At 33.6% G+C, this 19,805-nt stretch overlaps 1 protein-coding gene across 1 annotated transcript in view; it reads right to left on the bottom strand.

Moving 5' to 3' along the window:
- Positions 1–3,568: 3,568 nt before the first annotated feature.
- slc9a1a (solute carrier family 9 member A1a) overlaps positions 3,569–19,805 on the bottom strand; it is a 48,307-nt gene continuing 32,070 nt past the window's right edge. The window contains exons 4-12 of the mRNA XM_048151752.1: positions 19,370–19,587; positions 18,807–19,009; positions 13,335–13,424; positions 11,776–11,846; positions 11,001–11,177; positions 10,326–10,440; positions 10,120–10,221; positions 9,732–9,813; positions 3,569–8,408 (exon numbers count right to left, since the gene is read on the bottom strand). Coding sequence (XP_048007709.1) covers positions 8,101–8,408; positions 9,732–9,813; positions 10,120–10,221; positions 10,326–10,440; positions 11,001–11,177; positions 11,776–11,846; positions 13,335–13,424; positions 18,807–19,009; positions 19,370–19,587 — 1,366 coding nt within the window. The 3' untranslated portion in view covers positions 3,569–8,100. The remainder of the gene's footprint in view (positions 8,409–9,731; positions 9,814–10,119; positions 10,222–10,325; positions 10,441–11,000; positions 11,178–11,775; positions 11,847–13,334; positions 13,425–18,806; positions 19,010–19,369; positions 19,588–19,805) is intronic.

Genomic DNA, 19,805 nt, shown 5'->3' with positions numbered 1-19,805 from the left:
CTGCATTTTTCGTCAAGCAGCCTTTGTGCGCAGATTGTCAATTATATGCTATGGCAGAATTAAGCATTACGTGACTTTAAAGGAGCAAAGGAGTAAAAATTAGTAGTAAGTGGATTATATAACTGTATTTGAATAAGTAATTTCTTATTAAAAATAAAGTACCTACTCAAGAGAGTATGCGATTTCAGATGCAGCCTATGTGACAAAAGAAGTGTGTCTGAATCACAGTACACTGTAAACTCAAAACATTTGAGGTAATCAGTTACATCAAATTTTTTAAGTTAAGAAATTCAAAGTTTAAGTGAGCAGAACTGGCAGATTTCAATTTTGTACTCATACATTTTAATTGCTCTTAACTTGAAATTTTGGAGTAAGTTAATGCATATATTAAACTTAAAATTATCATGTAATATATATATATTTACACAACATTAATCTTACACAAAAAACATTATATAACACGTAATTTTAGCATTTATTCTCCCTTTCGAGTGTCATGGCAATATGCTGGGAAATAGAAATCCCAGCTCAGTTTCAAGTAAATTTAAGTTTGTTTAAATTAAAAGAAACAAGTTCATAAAACTCAAAACAATAAAACTATTTAGATTACTTAAAATGTGTCAGTTTTGTGAACTCAAAAGAAAAAGGAAGTTCTAAATACTCATAAAGTTAATCTGATTGAACTAATTTGTTTCATTTGAGTTTGCCCAACTCAAACCAATTCATTATTTTGATTTCGGATGCAGCATTCAAATGAAAGAGAAAGCTGATGCTTTTAGCAAATGAAACCTTTATTTGTGTATCTTTGATTACCATAAATGTTAGTTCCCAGAATGCAAGAGCAAAATGGTAAAGCTGTAGACAACTTGACAAATACAGTGAATCCATGTAGTGCTACACTTGAAAAACTTTGACATCGCAGATTATACCTCAAATCTTATACTTTGATATATATTTGTTTTCTTGTATATAAAATATACATTTTGATGCACCTTATCAAATGACAATGAATGAGCCCAATCAAAACAGGAGACATTTACAGATCATGTGACAAACACAGCTGATGTTAAAGACATCAGAAACTTCAGACTCATGAGTTTACCTGGTTACAAATCCTACAGGTTGGCCCATATAAAACCAGTCAACACATTTCAAATCAGCCTCTAATATTACATGACCTTTACACCACCGTGATTTACCATAGTAAATCATTTAATGTAGGCTATGGCTTAATTATTGCTATAATTTTGAAATGATCATGTTTGAAAGGTTCTGTTCATATTAAAGTGCTTCAAACGGCCTATTAAATTTAATGAGGAAATGTTATATCTGTTTAGAGACAGGAAACTAAAGTTATGAAGATGAAAGCTCAAGATTATGTTAGCAAGATCTTCTCACCACAAATTAACAGATTGTTCCGTTGCCTTGTATTTGGTGTCTTTTGGTAAAATAAATAACAGCACATAATTCATGCACATTTCAGTAAATGGTTTTATAAAGTCATTTCATTTAGAGTTTAAGAACAGTAAGCATGTTGAAGTGCAGTTACAGTTCAGTCATATATTCATCAGGATTATCCATAATTCGATACAACGACATCTCCCCAGAATAAACCCTAAAATTAAAGCAAAAGATCAAGATTACAGTCATTTCAACGGCACCAAACAAGACTGAAATAATGAGATAAGACATTTAAAATCATGTGAAAGTGGCTTCATGTGTACAGACATATTAACATGATCACACACTCATTTCAGAGAACAACAGGTTTGATCAGTCTTGTACGTTAGTCTGCATTCGAGTCGCTTCCCGGCGTCACAAATAACATAAAAATAAGCTCAGGCCATTAAAGTGTCTGAAGCAAAACAATAAGCATCAATGGCTATGAATAATCAAACCGCCTGAAACTATAAACAGCATGAGGCGTAGATCACGTCTGAATCTGCATGATCACATACACATGAACAGCAAAGTTACAGCATGCACACACACAAAAAAAAAGACAAAATAATGTAAACACACAGAATCGTCCATATGCTTCATGATAAAACCGTAATAAACTCAAGGCAAAATTATGCAAAGCAAAAGTAAACCATCGTGAACTGAACATCAAGTACGTGATGTTTGTATCAAAAGGCTTTATGGTGAATATGAGTAGAAAATTACACAACAAAAAGCTTAATATTCAATATTCAGCTGGCTAGCTGGCAAAATAATCAGTGCCAAGCTATAAAAAATAAAAACAAATAAACAAAATGTAAAAAATATATGCAAGCTAGCACACATATTAAATACACAGAATACCATTAAAACAAAGTCTTCATTGGCATTCAGCTTCATGTCAAAGAAAAATAAAGTTTAAAGGAATATTTCACTCAAATAAAATGTAAATTCTATCATTATTTAATCACCCTCATGTCGTTCAAACTAAAAACATAAAAAAAGTTACTTAAAACAATTCTCATTTTAATTTAAACTTGATGTATTAAAATAACTAAAACTAAAATAGAAAAAAAAAAAAAAATAATAATAAAATATATATATATATATATATATATGACAAAAAAACTACTAAAAATGTAGTTACTAACTTCAAAATTACTAAAACTTCAAAATGGAAAATATAAAAACTCATTAAAAATATTAACTATAATAAAACTTCAATTAATAATACAACTACAATTCCAGACCAAAAAAACTGATTTGTCTAATTTAAGACTATAATCTAGGTGAAATCCTACATCTTTAACATCAGAAGTAAGATATGGAGTAAGGGTGCTTCTTTCGGCCCAAACGGAAGGATTTGGGTTTTATCATCTTTAAGTTATTTGTGAGCCACAATTTGATATTGTAGGTATATAAAGTTGTGCCGTCCACATAGCAGTGGTACGACACCCCAAATTTACTCATAATTAATCCCAAAGGGGGCATATATATATATATATATATATATATATATATATATATATATATATATATATATATATATATATATATATATATATATATATATATATATATATATATAATTAAAATAATAATGGTACTAAAATCGATCCCTGGGGTACACAGAGGATGCATGGACACCTAAATTGACAGTAAAACGTCTGTTTGGCAGCAGTTCTTTTAACCCTAATAGATGGAGTGTGTGAGCTTTTCACTCTGTAATGTCTTCTCCAGCACATCCCAAAGGCTTTCAATGAATTTAAGTAACCAATTCATGTGTGAAAATGATTCTTCATGCTCCCTCCCGACCATCCTTTCACAATTTGAGCCTGATGAATCTGGACATTATCATCCTGGAATATGGCCATGATGGTTGTTTAAGAAATGAAAAGCTACACTCTCCATTAAATTAGGTTCCCAAACATATATCATGCTAGAAACATAATAATCACCGCAATAATGATCCAGTCAAGTATTTAAGTCCAAACAACCACTTTTTTTTTTTTGGCCGGGCAGTGTACATCTAAAATAACCCATATTCTTGTTTGTTTTTTTTCAAATCAGGTTAATACAAAATAAAGTTAAGTAAACAATGACAGAATTTTCATTCGTGGCTGTAATATTCCTTTAAATGTTTCCTCGTCTCCTCTTTATTGGAGATGGTCATTCATGTGAACACTACAGTCCATGTTGTACATCAAAACCCAACATCAAGGTGATTTGCATCGAATAATGACGGCTGTGAAACATTGGTCAAGCACAACAGCGCAGGTGAGACATGAACAAGCACAATCAGGTGAAGCACAATCCCGTGAGCAGCATGTCTGACTAAACACCCAAAGCAAGCAGGAACCCTTCCAGTCGAGCGCATGAAACTTTACTGAAGGCGTATCTGATGAGCGTGCCCACCAGAAAGTCAGAAGAGAGGACATCCTCTCTTTTTTAAAGGCAAAAGAAGCTCAGGAAATAATAGGAAAATAATTGGTCAGTTAGCATTGTAATAGTAGAATATAGACATATATATATATGGACCTTTAGAGTTCGCATAAAATATATAGATATGATTTCACCACACCTTAGATTAAAATAAGACTAATCTACTCTCTGTGCATGCAAAAGTTTCTGAATTTGATATATAATTGATTCTTTTTAATATGCATTGCACCTACAGAGCAGGATCTGCTGGGGTTGCGGAGGAGAATCAAAGGACAGTGTTTTGATACTCGTGGTGCAAAGGTTTTAAAGGGAATAATTCAACGTACAGCAAGAGCTCTGCATAGATCTTTCAGGATACAATCACACTGTTTGAGGGTCATCACGCAACACTTCATGAATCAACATTTCCCAACCCGTCTTTCCACTACACTGGCAGTGATATATGTGTGCGAAGGCAGAGCTGCAGGAGAAGATTCGGGAAAGTGTCGAACTAATTCACGCAAACATTACAAATATGTTTCCATTTAGGCAGCTTAGCATGGAAGGTCATGAGGAAAAAAAAAAAAAAAAAAATCATGATTCAGTAAATCATAATTATGACAGACAAAAGTCGAAAATATGGATAATGTAATGAAAATGTAAAATTTATAGTCACAGTCAAAATTACAATATGAAAACATTTATGACATACAATCTACTTTTTGACATCATTATTTTTTAATCTCAATTTCGACTGACATAATTGAGTTTTTATCTCACAATTATGACTTGTCAACTGACTTTGTCATAATTTCCTTTTTTACATAATTTACTTTTTATCATAATTATGACTTTTTATCTCATAATTTTGGCTTTATCTCACAATTATTACTTAATATGTGATAACTTTGACTTTTTTGTCAATTTCCATGTTTTATATCATAATTGTGGCTTAGTGTCGTAATTTTGCCTTTTTATCTCATAATTCAAATATTTGTCATAATTTCCACTTATAATTTTGACTTCTCACAAATGACTTGCTACATTATAAATTTGACTAGTCAATTTTCACTTTTTATATCATAAACGTGGTTTAGTGTTGTAATTTTGCCTTTTTTAAAATCTAATTATGACTTTTTATCTCATACTTTAAATTTTGTCAATTTCCACTTTTTATCATATGACTATCTCATAATTGATCTTTTTATATCATAATTGTGTCTTAATTTTGCCTTTTATATAATTATGACTTTTTAATCTCATAATTTCACATTTTTGTCAATTTCCACTTTTTATCTCATAATTCTGGCTTAGTATCAGAATTTTGCCTTGTTATCTCATAATTATGAGTTGTCAATTTTGACTGTCACAATTATGACTTTTTTATCTCAATTTAAAATTGTTATTATTTCTATTTCTTATCATAATTTTGAATTCTCACAACTGACTTGGTATATCATAAATTTGACACTGTCAATTCCCTCTTTTTATATCATAATTGTGGCTTAGAATGTCATAATTTTGCCCTTTTTATCTAATTATGACTTTTTATCTCAATTTAATTTATATCATAATTGTGGCTTTGAGTGTCATAATTTTGCCTTTTTATCTCATTATTTCACATTTTTCTTAATTTCAATTTCTACTTTTCTCAGAATTTATATTTTTAAATCATAATTGTGGCTTTGAGTGTTGTAATTTTGCTTTTTTATCTCATAATTGTGGCTTTTTATTCCACAATTATGACTTGGTACATCATAACTTTGACTTTGTCAATTTCCCACTTTTTATATCATAATTCTGTTTTATCATAATTTAGCCTTGTTATCTCATAATTATGAATTATATGTCAGTTTTGACTTTTTGTCAATTTTTACTTGTCATTATGACTTTTTATCTCAATTTCAAATTTTGTCCACTTTTTATCTCATACTTATGACATAGTATGTCATAATTTCTACTTTTTATCTCATAATTATGACTTGCGTTCTCAATTTCAAAACAGGCTTCCGATGACCTCAGAAGAAAGTCTTACGAATGACTGTTATGATACTTTTGTACTTTTTCGGAGATCGAAATGCGAGGTCACTAAGAACTTTTATGGAAAAAAGTTGCATGAAGAATCAAAATAAAAACATTCTATATCCATGTGTTATGAAATGAGGGTGAGCAAATAATGACAATCACTTTTGCATGAACTCTTCCTTTAAATCAAGGTTTGTTGACAAGATGGTCCAGATCTTTTTCAGTCACCAAAGCGCTTGAGTGCATTTAAAGGGAATAAAAGATTACTAGATGAAAATGTTCTTTGATATTATATAAAGTATATGCAAAGAAAACAAAACAGGAAACACGATCACAACCAATCAAGTCGGTCATGCATCTTTTTGGTGAAAAATCAAGTCTTTACATATGTAAATCTCTTTGTGCAATCTCCACGAGTCTCTACTTCATTCTCAGGTTTGTTATGTGCACTGCAAACAGAGCGTGAACTGAATGGTCCTCCACGTGTGGTTAGCGTGTCGACGAAATAATTAGCCAGAGTAAATATGCACCATCTGGCTGATAAATATAAGAAAGGCCATAATGTGACCGGTTTCATATTGCTCCTGATAAACGAGTCTAAATCCCCTGGAGGTAAAACATAACTAATGATACCCGCGTCACAAAAACAGATAAAGCCAATTTATGTGAACGAACACGAACGCATCAATGCTTTGAAAACAACAACAGAAGCGTTTCACCTGAATATAGAGTGAGACTGAACAGTGCGAGCGTTTGGAAATGCATAGATCTGTTCCCTCGTGCGGAATATCGTTATTCCACAGTAAATGCTGGAGCGGCAACATTTACTAGCTGACTGACATGTGTTCAAGGACCAATGAGATTTCACTGGTGCTGAATGACAAAATGTTCTTCCACTCATCGCTAGTTGAGATTAAAACCTTTGAAGCGCGTCATGCCTGGTAAGGACACGGTGTTAAAGCCTATTCACACCAAGAACAATATCTATAAGGATAACTATACTGAAATGTGTTTTTCCGCATTTCCTTATTTTCTGACATTGGAGAAAAAAAATTGAGTTGGGGGCGGGGTTACTGTGTGATGACTGAAATTGCAAAATGGCCTAAAATGGATTAAATAAACTGCAAAATGATACATTTTGTAATACATTTATTTTATTTTAGAGCTCACGGCGCCATCTACGGGACATTATTAGCCTATTAGCCAGGGTTCAAAGCACCAAATGCAAGTAAAAATTGTTGTTGAAATGGTGTTATTAGCCAGTTGCCCAGAATCTTTATGAATTTCGACAATACATAGTTGGAAGAATGTGATATGGCTTAAAGTCGCAACAGTTCAGATGTAATTATATAAATATATAGTCTGCATGTTTCAGAGTAAAGCACAGCACTGTGTTCATTTTCAGTTTCGATTCACAGTAAATGTTACTCTGCAAGTGCTGTGTGTGTTTGAATCGCTTATAATTTGCATTTGGGAATGTAACGTGCGCTAACCATCTTCTCAGATTTATAATGAGAATTGTTTATAAATCTGTTGTCAACAAAGAGAAGCGTTAAAGTCTCCCTGCGACCTTTCCGCCAAAATAAAAGCTCAACTGGTTTAGTGTTTGAAAGCAAAAGTAATTAACAACAATTCTATTAATACATCTACTATAACATATATTGTATTATAATGCAATATATTATGATTATTAAATACGCTTTAAATTTGACAGGATGTATTAATAGTATGTAATAATTCAATAAAAAATATTTTTTAATAATAATAAATGCTCGAGCACTTTAAAAATGGGTGGATTCTGATTGGCTCAATATTTTTATCATTCATCAAACTCATTCTGATTGTAACGATGTCGTTATTATTACAGTTGTTGTGGAATCTGATATTCTTTTACATTTAGAAGGATTTTTCTTTAACGTTTTATTATTATTATTATTATTATAAATATTGTGCTTGGTGTGAACAAGCCTTTAGGCTTAAAATGAAAAGAACAAATGACAAGCAAAAAAAAATAATAAATGGCTTTTCTTTTTTTTTTTTTTGATGGCTCCCTTTCTTTTTCTTTATTTTAGTTCATCAACAGTTTGGTTTTTCTGACGTTCTTGTTTTGGCTTCCTATAGAATATAAATCTGTCCTCCATGTTACAGTAGTTAAGGACCGCAGATACAGTCTGAGAGGAGACGGCCAGGGCTCGTTCATCCTCGTCTGCTCCCTCAGGGGAGGAAGGGTTCATCCTCGTCTTCCTCTTCGGCAGCGGGGCCCGGATCGCTGAGACAGCGCATGAGCCGTTGCTGCGGCTCCCTGTCGTCGTCCTCGTCAGCCGTTTTGTCCTTTCTCTCCTTCGCTGCAGAGGGTGCTTTCATCATCAGGCCGCCCTCGTCCTTGCTCTCTTTCGGCTGGCTTCCTTTTTTGCCGAACTCGTCCACCATGTTGACGGACTCTGGGCTCTGGGGTGAGGCGAGGTCCACTTTAATGGTGGGGATGCTTTCTGTGGCGGCCTTGATGCCCCACGCTTGAGGGTCTGTGTGAGGGAAGAGTGGAAATCTGTCAGAAAATCTTTCATTTTACTCTTAATCTCAGTATTCTTATTATTTTTCAACTAAAACTAGAGCTATTAAAATCATCTTCATTAACTGAAACAAAGCTGATATAAAGTAAAATATAAATATTAGATGAAAAACTTCATCTAAATTTATTGAATATTAGAAATTTTGTCTTGCAACTAACTGAAATAAAAAGCTAAAATATATACATATATATATATATATATATATATATATATATATATATATATATATATATATATATATATACACACACACACAAAAAAAAAAAGAATACAAATTACAAAACGTATAACAATAGTACTCAAATTTAAACTAAAATTAAAATGACAATATTAAAATAAAACCTAATTCAAAATATATTTATAAAATATTATTATAGTATATAAATAATAGTAAAATAGCACTTTTACTTAAAGATAAAGGTACTTAAAAACATAAGTAGAATTAATTATATAATTTGCAAAGGATTATAAATATTTTTGCCTCATTGGCATAAAGTGTTTTTTCTTGTTGGAAGCAAAAATCTAACAAAATGTTATGACAAATGCTTAAAACAAGACAATTTTATGCTTAAAACAAGAAAAAACTATGTATCAATATTTATCAATTAACAATCTAAAAAATAGTCTAAGATATAAGATATATATATTTTAACTAAATTCAAGTGATTTTACTGGAAAATAAGTCAAAAATACTGAATAAGAAAACATTTTGTTACAGTGCACATTTAATGTATGCAATTTACTAACAAAATAAATAAATTTACTATAATAAGGGATTCAAGATGGTTCTCTAATTACTGCAATATGATCCATTTCTTGACTTCCACTGCCCATAATTGCTCTTAAAACATCTGATATCCATTACAAAAGTGCACCATTGCTAATATAGTTTATGCCAAAGTACTACAGTTATTTTTACTAATGTAAACCATAGTAATTCACTAAATCAAATAGTGTATGAAGCTTTCAGATTCTTATTGCCATGTTGTTTTATTTCTTTTATGATGACAGTGATGATTAATATCTATTTACCACAATTTTACTGTAATGCTAACTTGGTAGATGTTTGTAAGGAATACGACTTGAGTGTTGAACATAAAGAGTTATGCATATGATTAGTCAATAGGGGGCGCTGCGCAACAACTGGAGCCTGAATGATTGTCGAGAGGAAAGACCTGGAGCTGAACCCACTCAGAGCAAAAGAAAGATTTCAGTGACACAACAGGAGCATAAAATCATAAATCTGTGATTCGGCAGAGTAAACGTCCGTCTCACCTGAAGACAGTCGAGCTCGAGCGATGGTGGGTGAATCAGGAGGCGGAGCTGGAACAGTCAGGTAATTGTTCATCTGTGATATCTGAAAGTAGAGAGAGGGAACCTTCAACGGTGACATCTATTGTGATTAATAAAGCACAGTCCAGCTATCAATGGCTCTTTTGTGTCAGCTGAGATGAGTAACATATAGACTGCCAGTATACATAAATAACAGAGTATTACAATTAATTGAGATGCACAAAATTGCTGAAAAATTGAATTATTTTTACCTAAAATAGAATGAATTAATAAGGCTATCGATAGATTTTGGAAAGGACACAACTTCTCTAATCAGCTAACACTGATAATCTCGTCATATCCAATGATGAATCTATCATTAACGTCAAACCTTCTTTTCCAGCTCTATCATTTTCTTCCGTTTGATGAGGATGTCGTTCCAGCCGTCCTCATACGGATCCACCACCAGCGTGTGTCTGTTGTACGAGCGCAGCTGAAAATACAGAAGAAAATCTAGTTTGATCCAAGTTAATCTCACGAATGAATTAAATGCAAAAAGCCTTGTTTGAGGATCTGCAGTGAAGTGCTGACGCTCACTCTCTGACGGGTCTTCTGCAGGTTTGTGCGCAGGATCTTCCTGATCTCTTCCTCACGGGCCTTGGAGAGCTGCGGCAGTGCTCGTTCATGAGGAGTCTTCTTGGGATGGATGTTCCTAGAAAACACAAAGTGAAAAAATTATTTTTGCATAGTAACATAATACCTGTAGTTTGCCTTTTTTTTTTTTTTTTTTTTTTTTTCCTCCAAATAATTTTTTCAGATAAATAAAGTTTAGCGTTTTGTTCTTCCCTTATACTTAAAATATATATATTTTTACAATCTTTTCCTCATATTTTGATGGTTATTTGAACTTGTAGGGACACTAAAAAACAAATATCCCATCCGGACATCACTTTGGGCCAAAATTCCACACATTCTCCATCCATTCTATAAATCCCTGATAGATTCCATACATTCCACACATTCTCTGTGCAATGCTTTATATCAATTCTTTCACATTCCATACATTCCATCCCATATATTGCATGCATTCCACACATACTCTAAGCATGCATATTATTAATTCAACACATTCTCCATTCATTCTATGAGAATTCTCTGAAACATGCTAAATCATTCTATAAATTCAAAGCACATTCCACACTTTCTATATGCATTCTACACAATTCCATAAATTCTAAAACAAATCCTGATGAAGGTCAGGTGGGCACTCACTGCATGGAGACGGTGGACGGCATGGCAGAAGGCAGCTTGGATCCGCCGCCACTCTCCACCAGCTCGATGGCCTGCTTCATCTCCATCTTGTGGTAGAAGGCGATCAGCTGAGGTTCTCTGGAGCGCTCACCTGCTATCAGGCACTTCTTCACGTACTTCTTATTGAACCGGTTCAGTCTGGAAATGAGAAGGAAATGGTGAAGCTTCTGATATGATCGCTAGAGGGTTATTTTTATTGTCTGCAGAAGTCCAGATAACAAACCCCTGCCTTCAGCATCATCAGTGGCAGAGGAAACACTAAAGCTGTGTCTGAAATCAATGTGGTACTGTTGAGACGGGCACACACACCTTTAAATACTTTATATAAATACATTAAATACTAACTATAAAAAATATATTTATTTATTTATAATAAATATATGCATATACACCAAGATGATGGGTGGTTCGTAAGAACAATTTGAAACTCTTGACATCAAGCATGTTTTTGTAACACTGCATTAAATGGACCAAACTACTTCTCTGATCCTAAATTTAATTCTAAAACTCACTTTCTCTGCAGCAACAACAACAGCAGCAAAGTATATAAGGATTAAAAAGACTGTGACCTCAACCAAATAAACTAAAATCATGTCTGATTTCAATGGCCAAACATCACCCATTCAAACACAGATCACATCTACATTCTTCATCAATCATCAAGACCAGACGTAGGAGTCATTATGATTTCAATTTAGATAATCACAAAATTGGACTTTTTCGGTTTTATACGTACTTGTCCTTCCAGTGATGATGTCCATAATGCCCGCAGATATCCTCAATGCCAGTTAGCAGATGGTCCAAAAACTAAAGACAACAAAACGAAAATGTACTCGCTATTAAATAAACAAACGACAATGTCTGGCAATAATAAAGCTACAGCTGAATATGATGTTGACAGTGAGCAATAAAGTGGACAGCAGAGAGATTTCTGCCAGTCACTCAAAGCATTAAAGATGATGAGATGCTCATGCAAATGGGTGTTTCCATAGCAACAATCAGTTTTATAAGTGGTGAATAAATGCCAATTTGTGGGCAAAATGTTCTGTACTGAGTTTTCTGGAGTGGATCCAATCTCATGTCTGCATAACAACCACATTCTGCTTTTTCTGAAGAACATTCACATTAAACTCATAAGGATGGAGACTATGTAAACATTTAAGTTCATATTTAACACACACACACACACACACACATATACATATATACATATATATATATATATATATATACACACACATTTTGATGGTGTTTCTCATTAGATTCTCATGAATGCATTTACCATTACTGTTTTAGTCATATTTTACTTCAATTTACTTTTAAATTAGCATAAATAATAATGAAAAATGTATTTTGCATTATGCATTTGCTGCATTTGCATGAATAATTACATTTTTCTCTTCATTGTGGTAAAAAGAATGTGCTTAAGTCTCATAAAATTAATATCAAAATGCAAGCAATCATAGTGGCCCTAAAATGGCCTTTATTTTCTTTATGCAAAATATAATCTAATAAATGAATGGCTCAATAACTTAGTCATTTAGACATTAACGCCACCTACTGGCAGTTTTATATTAATAAAAAATGTTGTGTATGAAGACTTTGGGTGGGTATAATATGCCACAGTTTACTTTATTTTGCTATCCTCACTTACATAAATGAACTATAGTGTCCTGCACCCACTAGTAAAAAAATATATTTAAAAAATTATATCTAGTGTCCGAATAATTTTTGGTTTGTATATATATATTATATATATATATATATATATATATATATATATATATATATATATATATAAAATAAAGTTGCAATTTCTGTAAACACAGAACCATAAACATAATAAACATGCATAAGATCATATCATAGAAAAATCACAGTGGTCCTAAAAATGGGCTTTATTTTCTTTATGCAAAATATTATTTTATTTTATTTTTTTCCATTTTACGGTGAAATATGACCTGAAAATATTCTGGACAGATTTAGTGAAATTCATCTGGTCACTTAGTATTAAAATGTTCTGATTCCTGTAATTCTAAAAAAAAAAAAAAAAAATCAAGCTGCATTTCTGTATGAAACTGTGACTGTACCAGCAAACAACCAGCAGGTGGCACTCTAACACCTTCAGTTGTAGGACTGGATGTTACACAAACTCAAACAAGTGAACAAAATAAGTCAATTTAATAATTAACTCATCTAACAAAGCTGAACAGGAATGTGTGAATCTGTGTGGGAATGGCAGAATATTAAGACAGCATAAAATATTCCTGATCACAGATGGGAGGAAACTCAAACCTGTGTGTGAATCTCCTCATTAATGGATCGCTTTGTTTCCTGTTTCTTCTTCACTGCCAGGAGGTCCACCAGAGGTCGAATGGTCATACCCTGCCAACACAAAGAGAGAGGAGGGAAATTGATGTATGCTTACAGATGGTCCTATTTAAATGCAAACGATACAGCTTCATTCATTCAAACTATGCAGTGTAACGTGTTTGTGTGTGTGTGTGTGTGTGTGTATAAGAATATGGGCATGAAAATAGGAATAGAAAGGGATTTTATAATTCTTGTTCCAATCTCTGATTCCAAAAAATAAAAAAGTAAAAATCAAACCCTCCTTACTACTGAAAGGAATGCAAGTCATGACAATTACATTTACACACAGTGGGCGGTGCCTCCTGTCCTTCAACACTGAGCTGTAATTCATAGCATGTCCTCACTTGTCCATACCATGATTTTTTTATACTATGCTGAGCAATGAAAGACAGGGCTGTGGCTGTGACTGTGACTGCAGCATTTATTACATTGCAGTTGAGGGTTTATCCTCAAGGTCAGATGCTGGCAGAGATCAAGCTACACCGCATACAGCAATAGCAAATGCACCATTACATCTGACACTGCAAGCTGTCTCTACCTTCCACTTCCTGTGAAAAGCACAAACTCTATGCAGCAAGAGAAAAAAAAAAAAAAAAAAGATCATCACCCATATGCAGCGGCCCCAAATGGTCCACATAAAATTGTATGAGTCACTGCATTGCATTGCATTGAAAAAATAAAATAAAATAAAATAAAATAAAATAAAAGCACAACTGTCAAGCAAAACAGAAACCGAGATCTGTGCCCAAAAGGCATTGGCCTCAAATAGTGCACCTAAAGCTGCATGAAAATAGATATAACTGCATTGTAAAATAAAATAAAATAAAATATTAGATTAAATAAAGATATAAATAAAAAAATAAAATAAATATAAAAAATAAATATTAAATAAAAAATATAAAAAAGAAAATATAAAAATATCAATTAAAAATAATAAATAAAAATAAATAAAATTACAATAAAATAATAAAATAAAAAATTAATTAAATTAAAATTAATAAAAAAAAATATATATATTATATATATATATATATATATATATATATATATATATATATTTTTTTTTTTTTTTTTTAATTTAATTAAATGGATAGCACAATTGTCAGGTCTGCACCTAAAGGCAATGACCCCAAATAGGTACACCTAAAAATGTATTTAAGTCACTGCATTAGGTACATCTGCATTGCAAAATCATTTTACAAAGACATTTTTTTTTTTTTTTTACCATCGATAAACTGAATAACAGTTTAAAAATTATAACATGAAATCATAATGAAATAATACTGCATTTACTTTCTTAACTAGATTTTTATTAAGAAAGTTTTATCTTTACTTTTAAAAAAAAGGCCTCAGTCTGATATTATGATTAAATCTAATGCAGTCATACATTTTGAAGTGTGTCCTGAACATAAAACAAATAGGGTAACACAAACTTCGCAATTTGAGACCGTCCCTTATGTCCTTGTTTAAATGCGTGAATAGAGACACACCATTTAAACCTGACACCACATGATTTCAACACCAGAACACAAACTAGAAGACCAACATTCTTCCAGCGGCCTCCACAATAGAGAGAAACTTCCTGGAATCTTCCATTGTAATGTATTCTCCAAAGTGACTCACCACTGGCACAGAGAAACCTAACACCTGGCTGAGTCATCTTGGTGAGGTGTTAAAATGTGAGGGATTTACTATATTCCACAAAAACTCGCGAGAAGATTAGAGCTGTGAAGCCATTTGCATCATTAACCTGAGGAGAGCGATGATGCATTGACCCTAAACCACTCAAGATATGCCAAAACAACTCTGATACATCGGCCCCCATCAGCAAATCCAAGAAACAAACATGCTAAGATTTGGATCTGACCATTTTGGTGTACTGTACACAGAGTCTACGCTGGTCCTGCTCTTTTATAACACTGCTTCCACGAACGCAGAAAGACTCACGTTACGGTATGAATCATTCAAAACATAAATGAAGAGGGTTACTTTCACCACTGCCATTTTCAGCACCTCATGCATATCTCAGAGCCTTCAGGGCTCCTGCAGCTCTCCCAAAGAGCCGTCAGCTGAAGGAATAATGGTGTAAAACACTCACAGCAAAAGCAAATGATACAAGACTGTTGGGAACCTGATGGGGCGTAAGGCTTTTCAATAAACAAGTCTGGCCCTGTTTCCACCTGGTATTAAGATGCATTTTGGTTGATCGGATCACAAGTGGACGATGCAAAATACAGGTGTAAACGGGGTCTAACATGTTCTGAGCTTGTCCACTTTCGACCACTTCCAGAGGTAGCTGAAAACGCATCCGACCGGATCGCTTTTGTAGTGTAAACTTGTGGTTGAACAGCCACTAAAAGCCGCAGGTCTTGCAGGTGTCAGAACAGAAACGAAAGCTGATGCTCTCTGTATGTTTTTCTGTCGCCTCCGGGCGCATTCACATGTAAACTGCACAAGCATATTTTGTCTATTATATTGACAGATCTGAAAAACCCTTACATTTACCCGCCCATAGGCCCTCCCCTTGAAGAAATCAGGACAGAAGTGGTTGAAAGTGGACAAAAGAGATGGATTAAAATACCAGGTGTAATTGCTGCTCACAAAGCTTACTCTACGTCATGCACCTTCCCTATTAAACTTACGGAAAAAGTGTAATTGATGCGACGCCAGTTTACACTTCTTCGTAACCTGTATACGGAAGGCGGTCTGGGGGAAGCTCGATATTTGACTTAACTTTAAATATGGATATTTATTTAACACAAAAGCATCGTTTCACTTCAGAAGGCCTTTATTAACCCTCCGGAGCTGTTTGGAGCACATATTTATGATGGGTGGATGTGGATGGAAACACTTTCTTCAGCTCATACTCATTGAACCCTATCACCAGGGCTGTCGCAATAACCGCAATATCGTAATACCGCGCTATTTACGCAGCAACTGTGATATTTGCATGTTTTTTATTTTTTGTAAGGTATGTACTTCTCGTTTTACACTTCATGCATGTGTACTAAATATTAAATAAGTTAATAATGATATCATAATGTGTACCATGGTAATTTGTACAGAGGCTCCGTAGATTTGCACTAAACAAGCCTAAACAGACACTGAATGTGAGCAAGATTGACTGAGCGCGTGCAATTACCTGCGTCTGTCCTTCAGGCCGAGACATATATTTGTGAAAAAAGGTTGTCATGTCCAAGGATAGAAAGATTAAAATGATTTCAACAGCTTGTTTCATTACATCGCTCTTTAAATGAATCAGCGTTTTTGAACGTGCACTTGAATGAACGGTTTAAAGACTCAAAGACAGTCCCTTGCCGCCAGCAATGCAACTGACCGACAGCCTGTCTGGAACGGGCAGAGATGAGTAGTTCTGCTTATAATCGTGAAATATCAGCAGAAAGTCTCTCGTTTAGTCAGATTTGAGGATCGGAACTAACTATTATACATATAAAAATAGCCCTACAATCTTACTGTCAGGTTTATTGTTACGGTTAGTTATGTTTATATGGTTATTGTTTGTGTTTTTACTTGATTTTGATTGGTTTTTCTTTCTGTCCTTTTAAAAAGGGGGTTTGGCCGCTGATCGCTGACGCCTCCCGTCGGAAGTATAAAGGGCGAGGTCGCATCTGCTTCCGTCGGGGACTGATTTGGGTTGGGCTGTGCTGAGTTTGTTTGCCTCATTAAATATTTGTGTAGCCCAAACGTATGCCCGTTTTTGTTATCCCCCACATTGTATATTTGTTTTACTTTTGATTATCTTGTATATCCTTTTTGTATTCTGTTTCTTACTTGATTTAAGTAACAGTGCTTTGTTCACCAGCTTGGCCAGGTAAGACAGAGAGCAGGATACTATGTCACGTGACTTACATTGCGTTTCACGTAGGTTATTGTCTATGTATTAGTTCATTAGTTTAGGAGTGTTGCCACCCGCTGTAAGTTTTGTTTGGTTTAGTTAGTATAGTTAAGTTGGGCGTGTTTTTTTTTTTTTTTTTTTTTGAATAGTCTAGGTTAGATTTAAATCCTTAGTTAGAAGGTTTTTGTTTTGTTCTGTTCTTTGATTTGGCAACACTCATGCTCTCCATTGGTTCGTTTGGGTGAGTTTGTATTTATTTCAAAGTTCTTTTTTTTAATTTGGTTATTGTTAATTGTAAACACATATATTTTTCTTGTATATATTTAAAGTTTTTCCTTTGTTCTACTGGTTGGGGGGGATAAATTGAATAAATATTCTCTGCTTGAACCTCTGTCCTCCTCTTCACTACGTGCCCAATGTTCGATTTTGCACTGATATGTTAAGTTTAATTTTGGTAATTTAGTTTCTTTTAAATGTTGCATTCCCTTAATGCCCCTAGGCAACGTGAAATGTTTTTGGGTCGTAACATTTATGTTCTGTTATGTAGACCCTTATTTGACATTATCTTCTGTTACTTACTTCCTGTTTCAACACTCTATTTAGTTTCGTTATGACCATGTTACACAAATTATATTATATTATATTATATTATATTATATTTATATATAAATATATATATAAATATATATTATATACACACACACATATATATTGTGGTAAAACCGCATATCGCACTATTGAGCCACTCAAAAATACCGCAAGGGAAAATCCGTAACCGCGACAGCCCTATCTATCACTGCCATTATAAAGTTTGGATGCGTCAGGATATTTATTAATATTTCTGCAATTATGTTCATCAGAAAGAAGAAAGTCATATATACCTACAACAGCTTGAGGGTGAGAAAAAGCTTGGGTTAATTTTCATTTCAAAGTGAACTAATCCTTTAAGATAATCATTCAATCATATCTGAATCCATTTCACAGAATTTCATTGACAAATTCATTATGCAGAAATCCACAAATATTTTGCCTAATCAGTGCTAGGGTTCTGTTGATGTAATCATTCATCTTCTCACAATATTGCATTAATTTATCCATGCATTGACTTTATAATTAATCATTTCATTTATTTAATATTTTACATTTATTAATATGATGTTCAGAATGTTATTTTTATTTTTTGAATTCATTCAAATTGTTTCCTAAAGTTCAATTAATAATATATAAAACAATGTGTGTTTTATAATTTATTATTTAATTTATTTTATATTTTACATAATTTATATGCCATTTAGGTAACACTTTAGTTTAGGGTCCAATTCACACTATTAACTAGTTGCTTATTAGCATGCATATATATATAATATATACTGTAGGGCTGCAACGATTAATAGCGATTAATCGTTGCAGCCCTAATAATATAATAATATAATATAATATAATATAATATAATATAATATAATATAATATAATATAACACACATATACATATATACATGGTATGGACAAGAGAAAAGGTCTTACTACTGGACACTGACCTGCACAAATACAGTGAAGAAGATGACAGTGATGATGGCAGTGAGGAACATGTTTCTCATGGGGAAGTGATGGGGGTTGAGCAGGTAGACCAGGGAGAAGGCGATCGCTCCTCTCAGTCCACCGTAAGCTATAATAAACTGGTCCTTAGTGGTGAGTTTGACGATACGGAACTTGTTGATGATGAAGGTCAAGCCGACAACACCTTTGGATGAAACAAAACATTTAATTAAACTCAAGCATTGAAAAGTGTGCCAACATTCAAATGCTTAGGGCATTAATCGAACAGAACTGTTTCTTTAATTAGGCAAACAGTAATAATTAGGAAAATGGTAATAACATTAATTAATATAAAAGTAGTATTTTAAAATTAGTTCAGAACTACTTAAAGACGGTGGACCTTCACTGAACCCATGACGCAAACACACAATCGCAATCACACCCCGGATACTGGTGTGAGTCATACTACATATAAGCTGCGAGTTATCCTAGTGAAATCTAGTGAATAATTCCTGTAAATCCATTTCAGGAGGTCATGCAAACTGTGGTGTCTCTCTTTACTCACCCAGAACACGAGCCACCAGAGAGAGAATGACGGTCATGATGACGAAGGTCCAGTTCCAGCGGTGCGGCCCGGCCACTGTCGACACTCCCAAGAAGATAAAGATGAGTGTGTCGCTCACGCTGCTCCACATCTTCAAGAAGTACTTGATGGTGGTGTGGGATTTATGGGATATGTTGGCCTCTACGTAGGGACGTGTGACGGCACCACACGCTATTAGCCTGGAAGCAGAAGAATCGTCTATGTTATTGATCTGGGGTGCGTTTCCCAAAAGCAAAGTTAGCCAACTAACATCGCAAGTTCCGTCGTTACTTACATAGTTCAACGATTTGGTGTTTCCCGAAACCATAGTTCAAATGAACATTCACAAACTGCATCGCAAACTTGTGTGGTTGGAGCTGTGGTTAGAAGTATAGTTTCCTGTTTTTATGACAGGTGT

This window comes from Megalobrama amblycephala, linkage group LG13, assembly GCF_018812025.1.
Source record: "Megalobrama amblycephala isolate DHTTF-2021 linkage group LG13, ASM1881202v1, whole genome shotgun sequence".
Classification (NCBI taxonomy): Eukaryota; Metazoa; Chordata; class Actinopteri; order Cypriniformes; family Xenocyprididae; genus Megalobrama; species Megalobrama amblycephala.
This window is presented reverse-complemented; position numbering and strand designations above follow the sequence as displayed.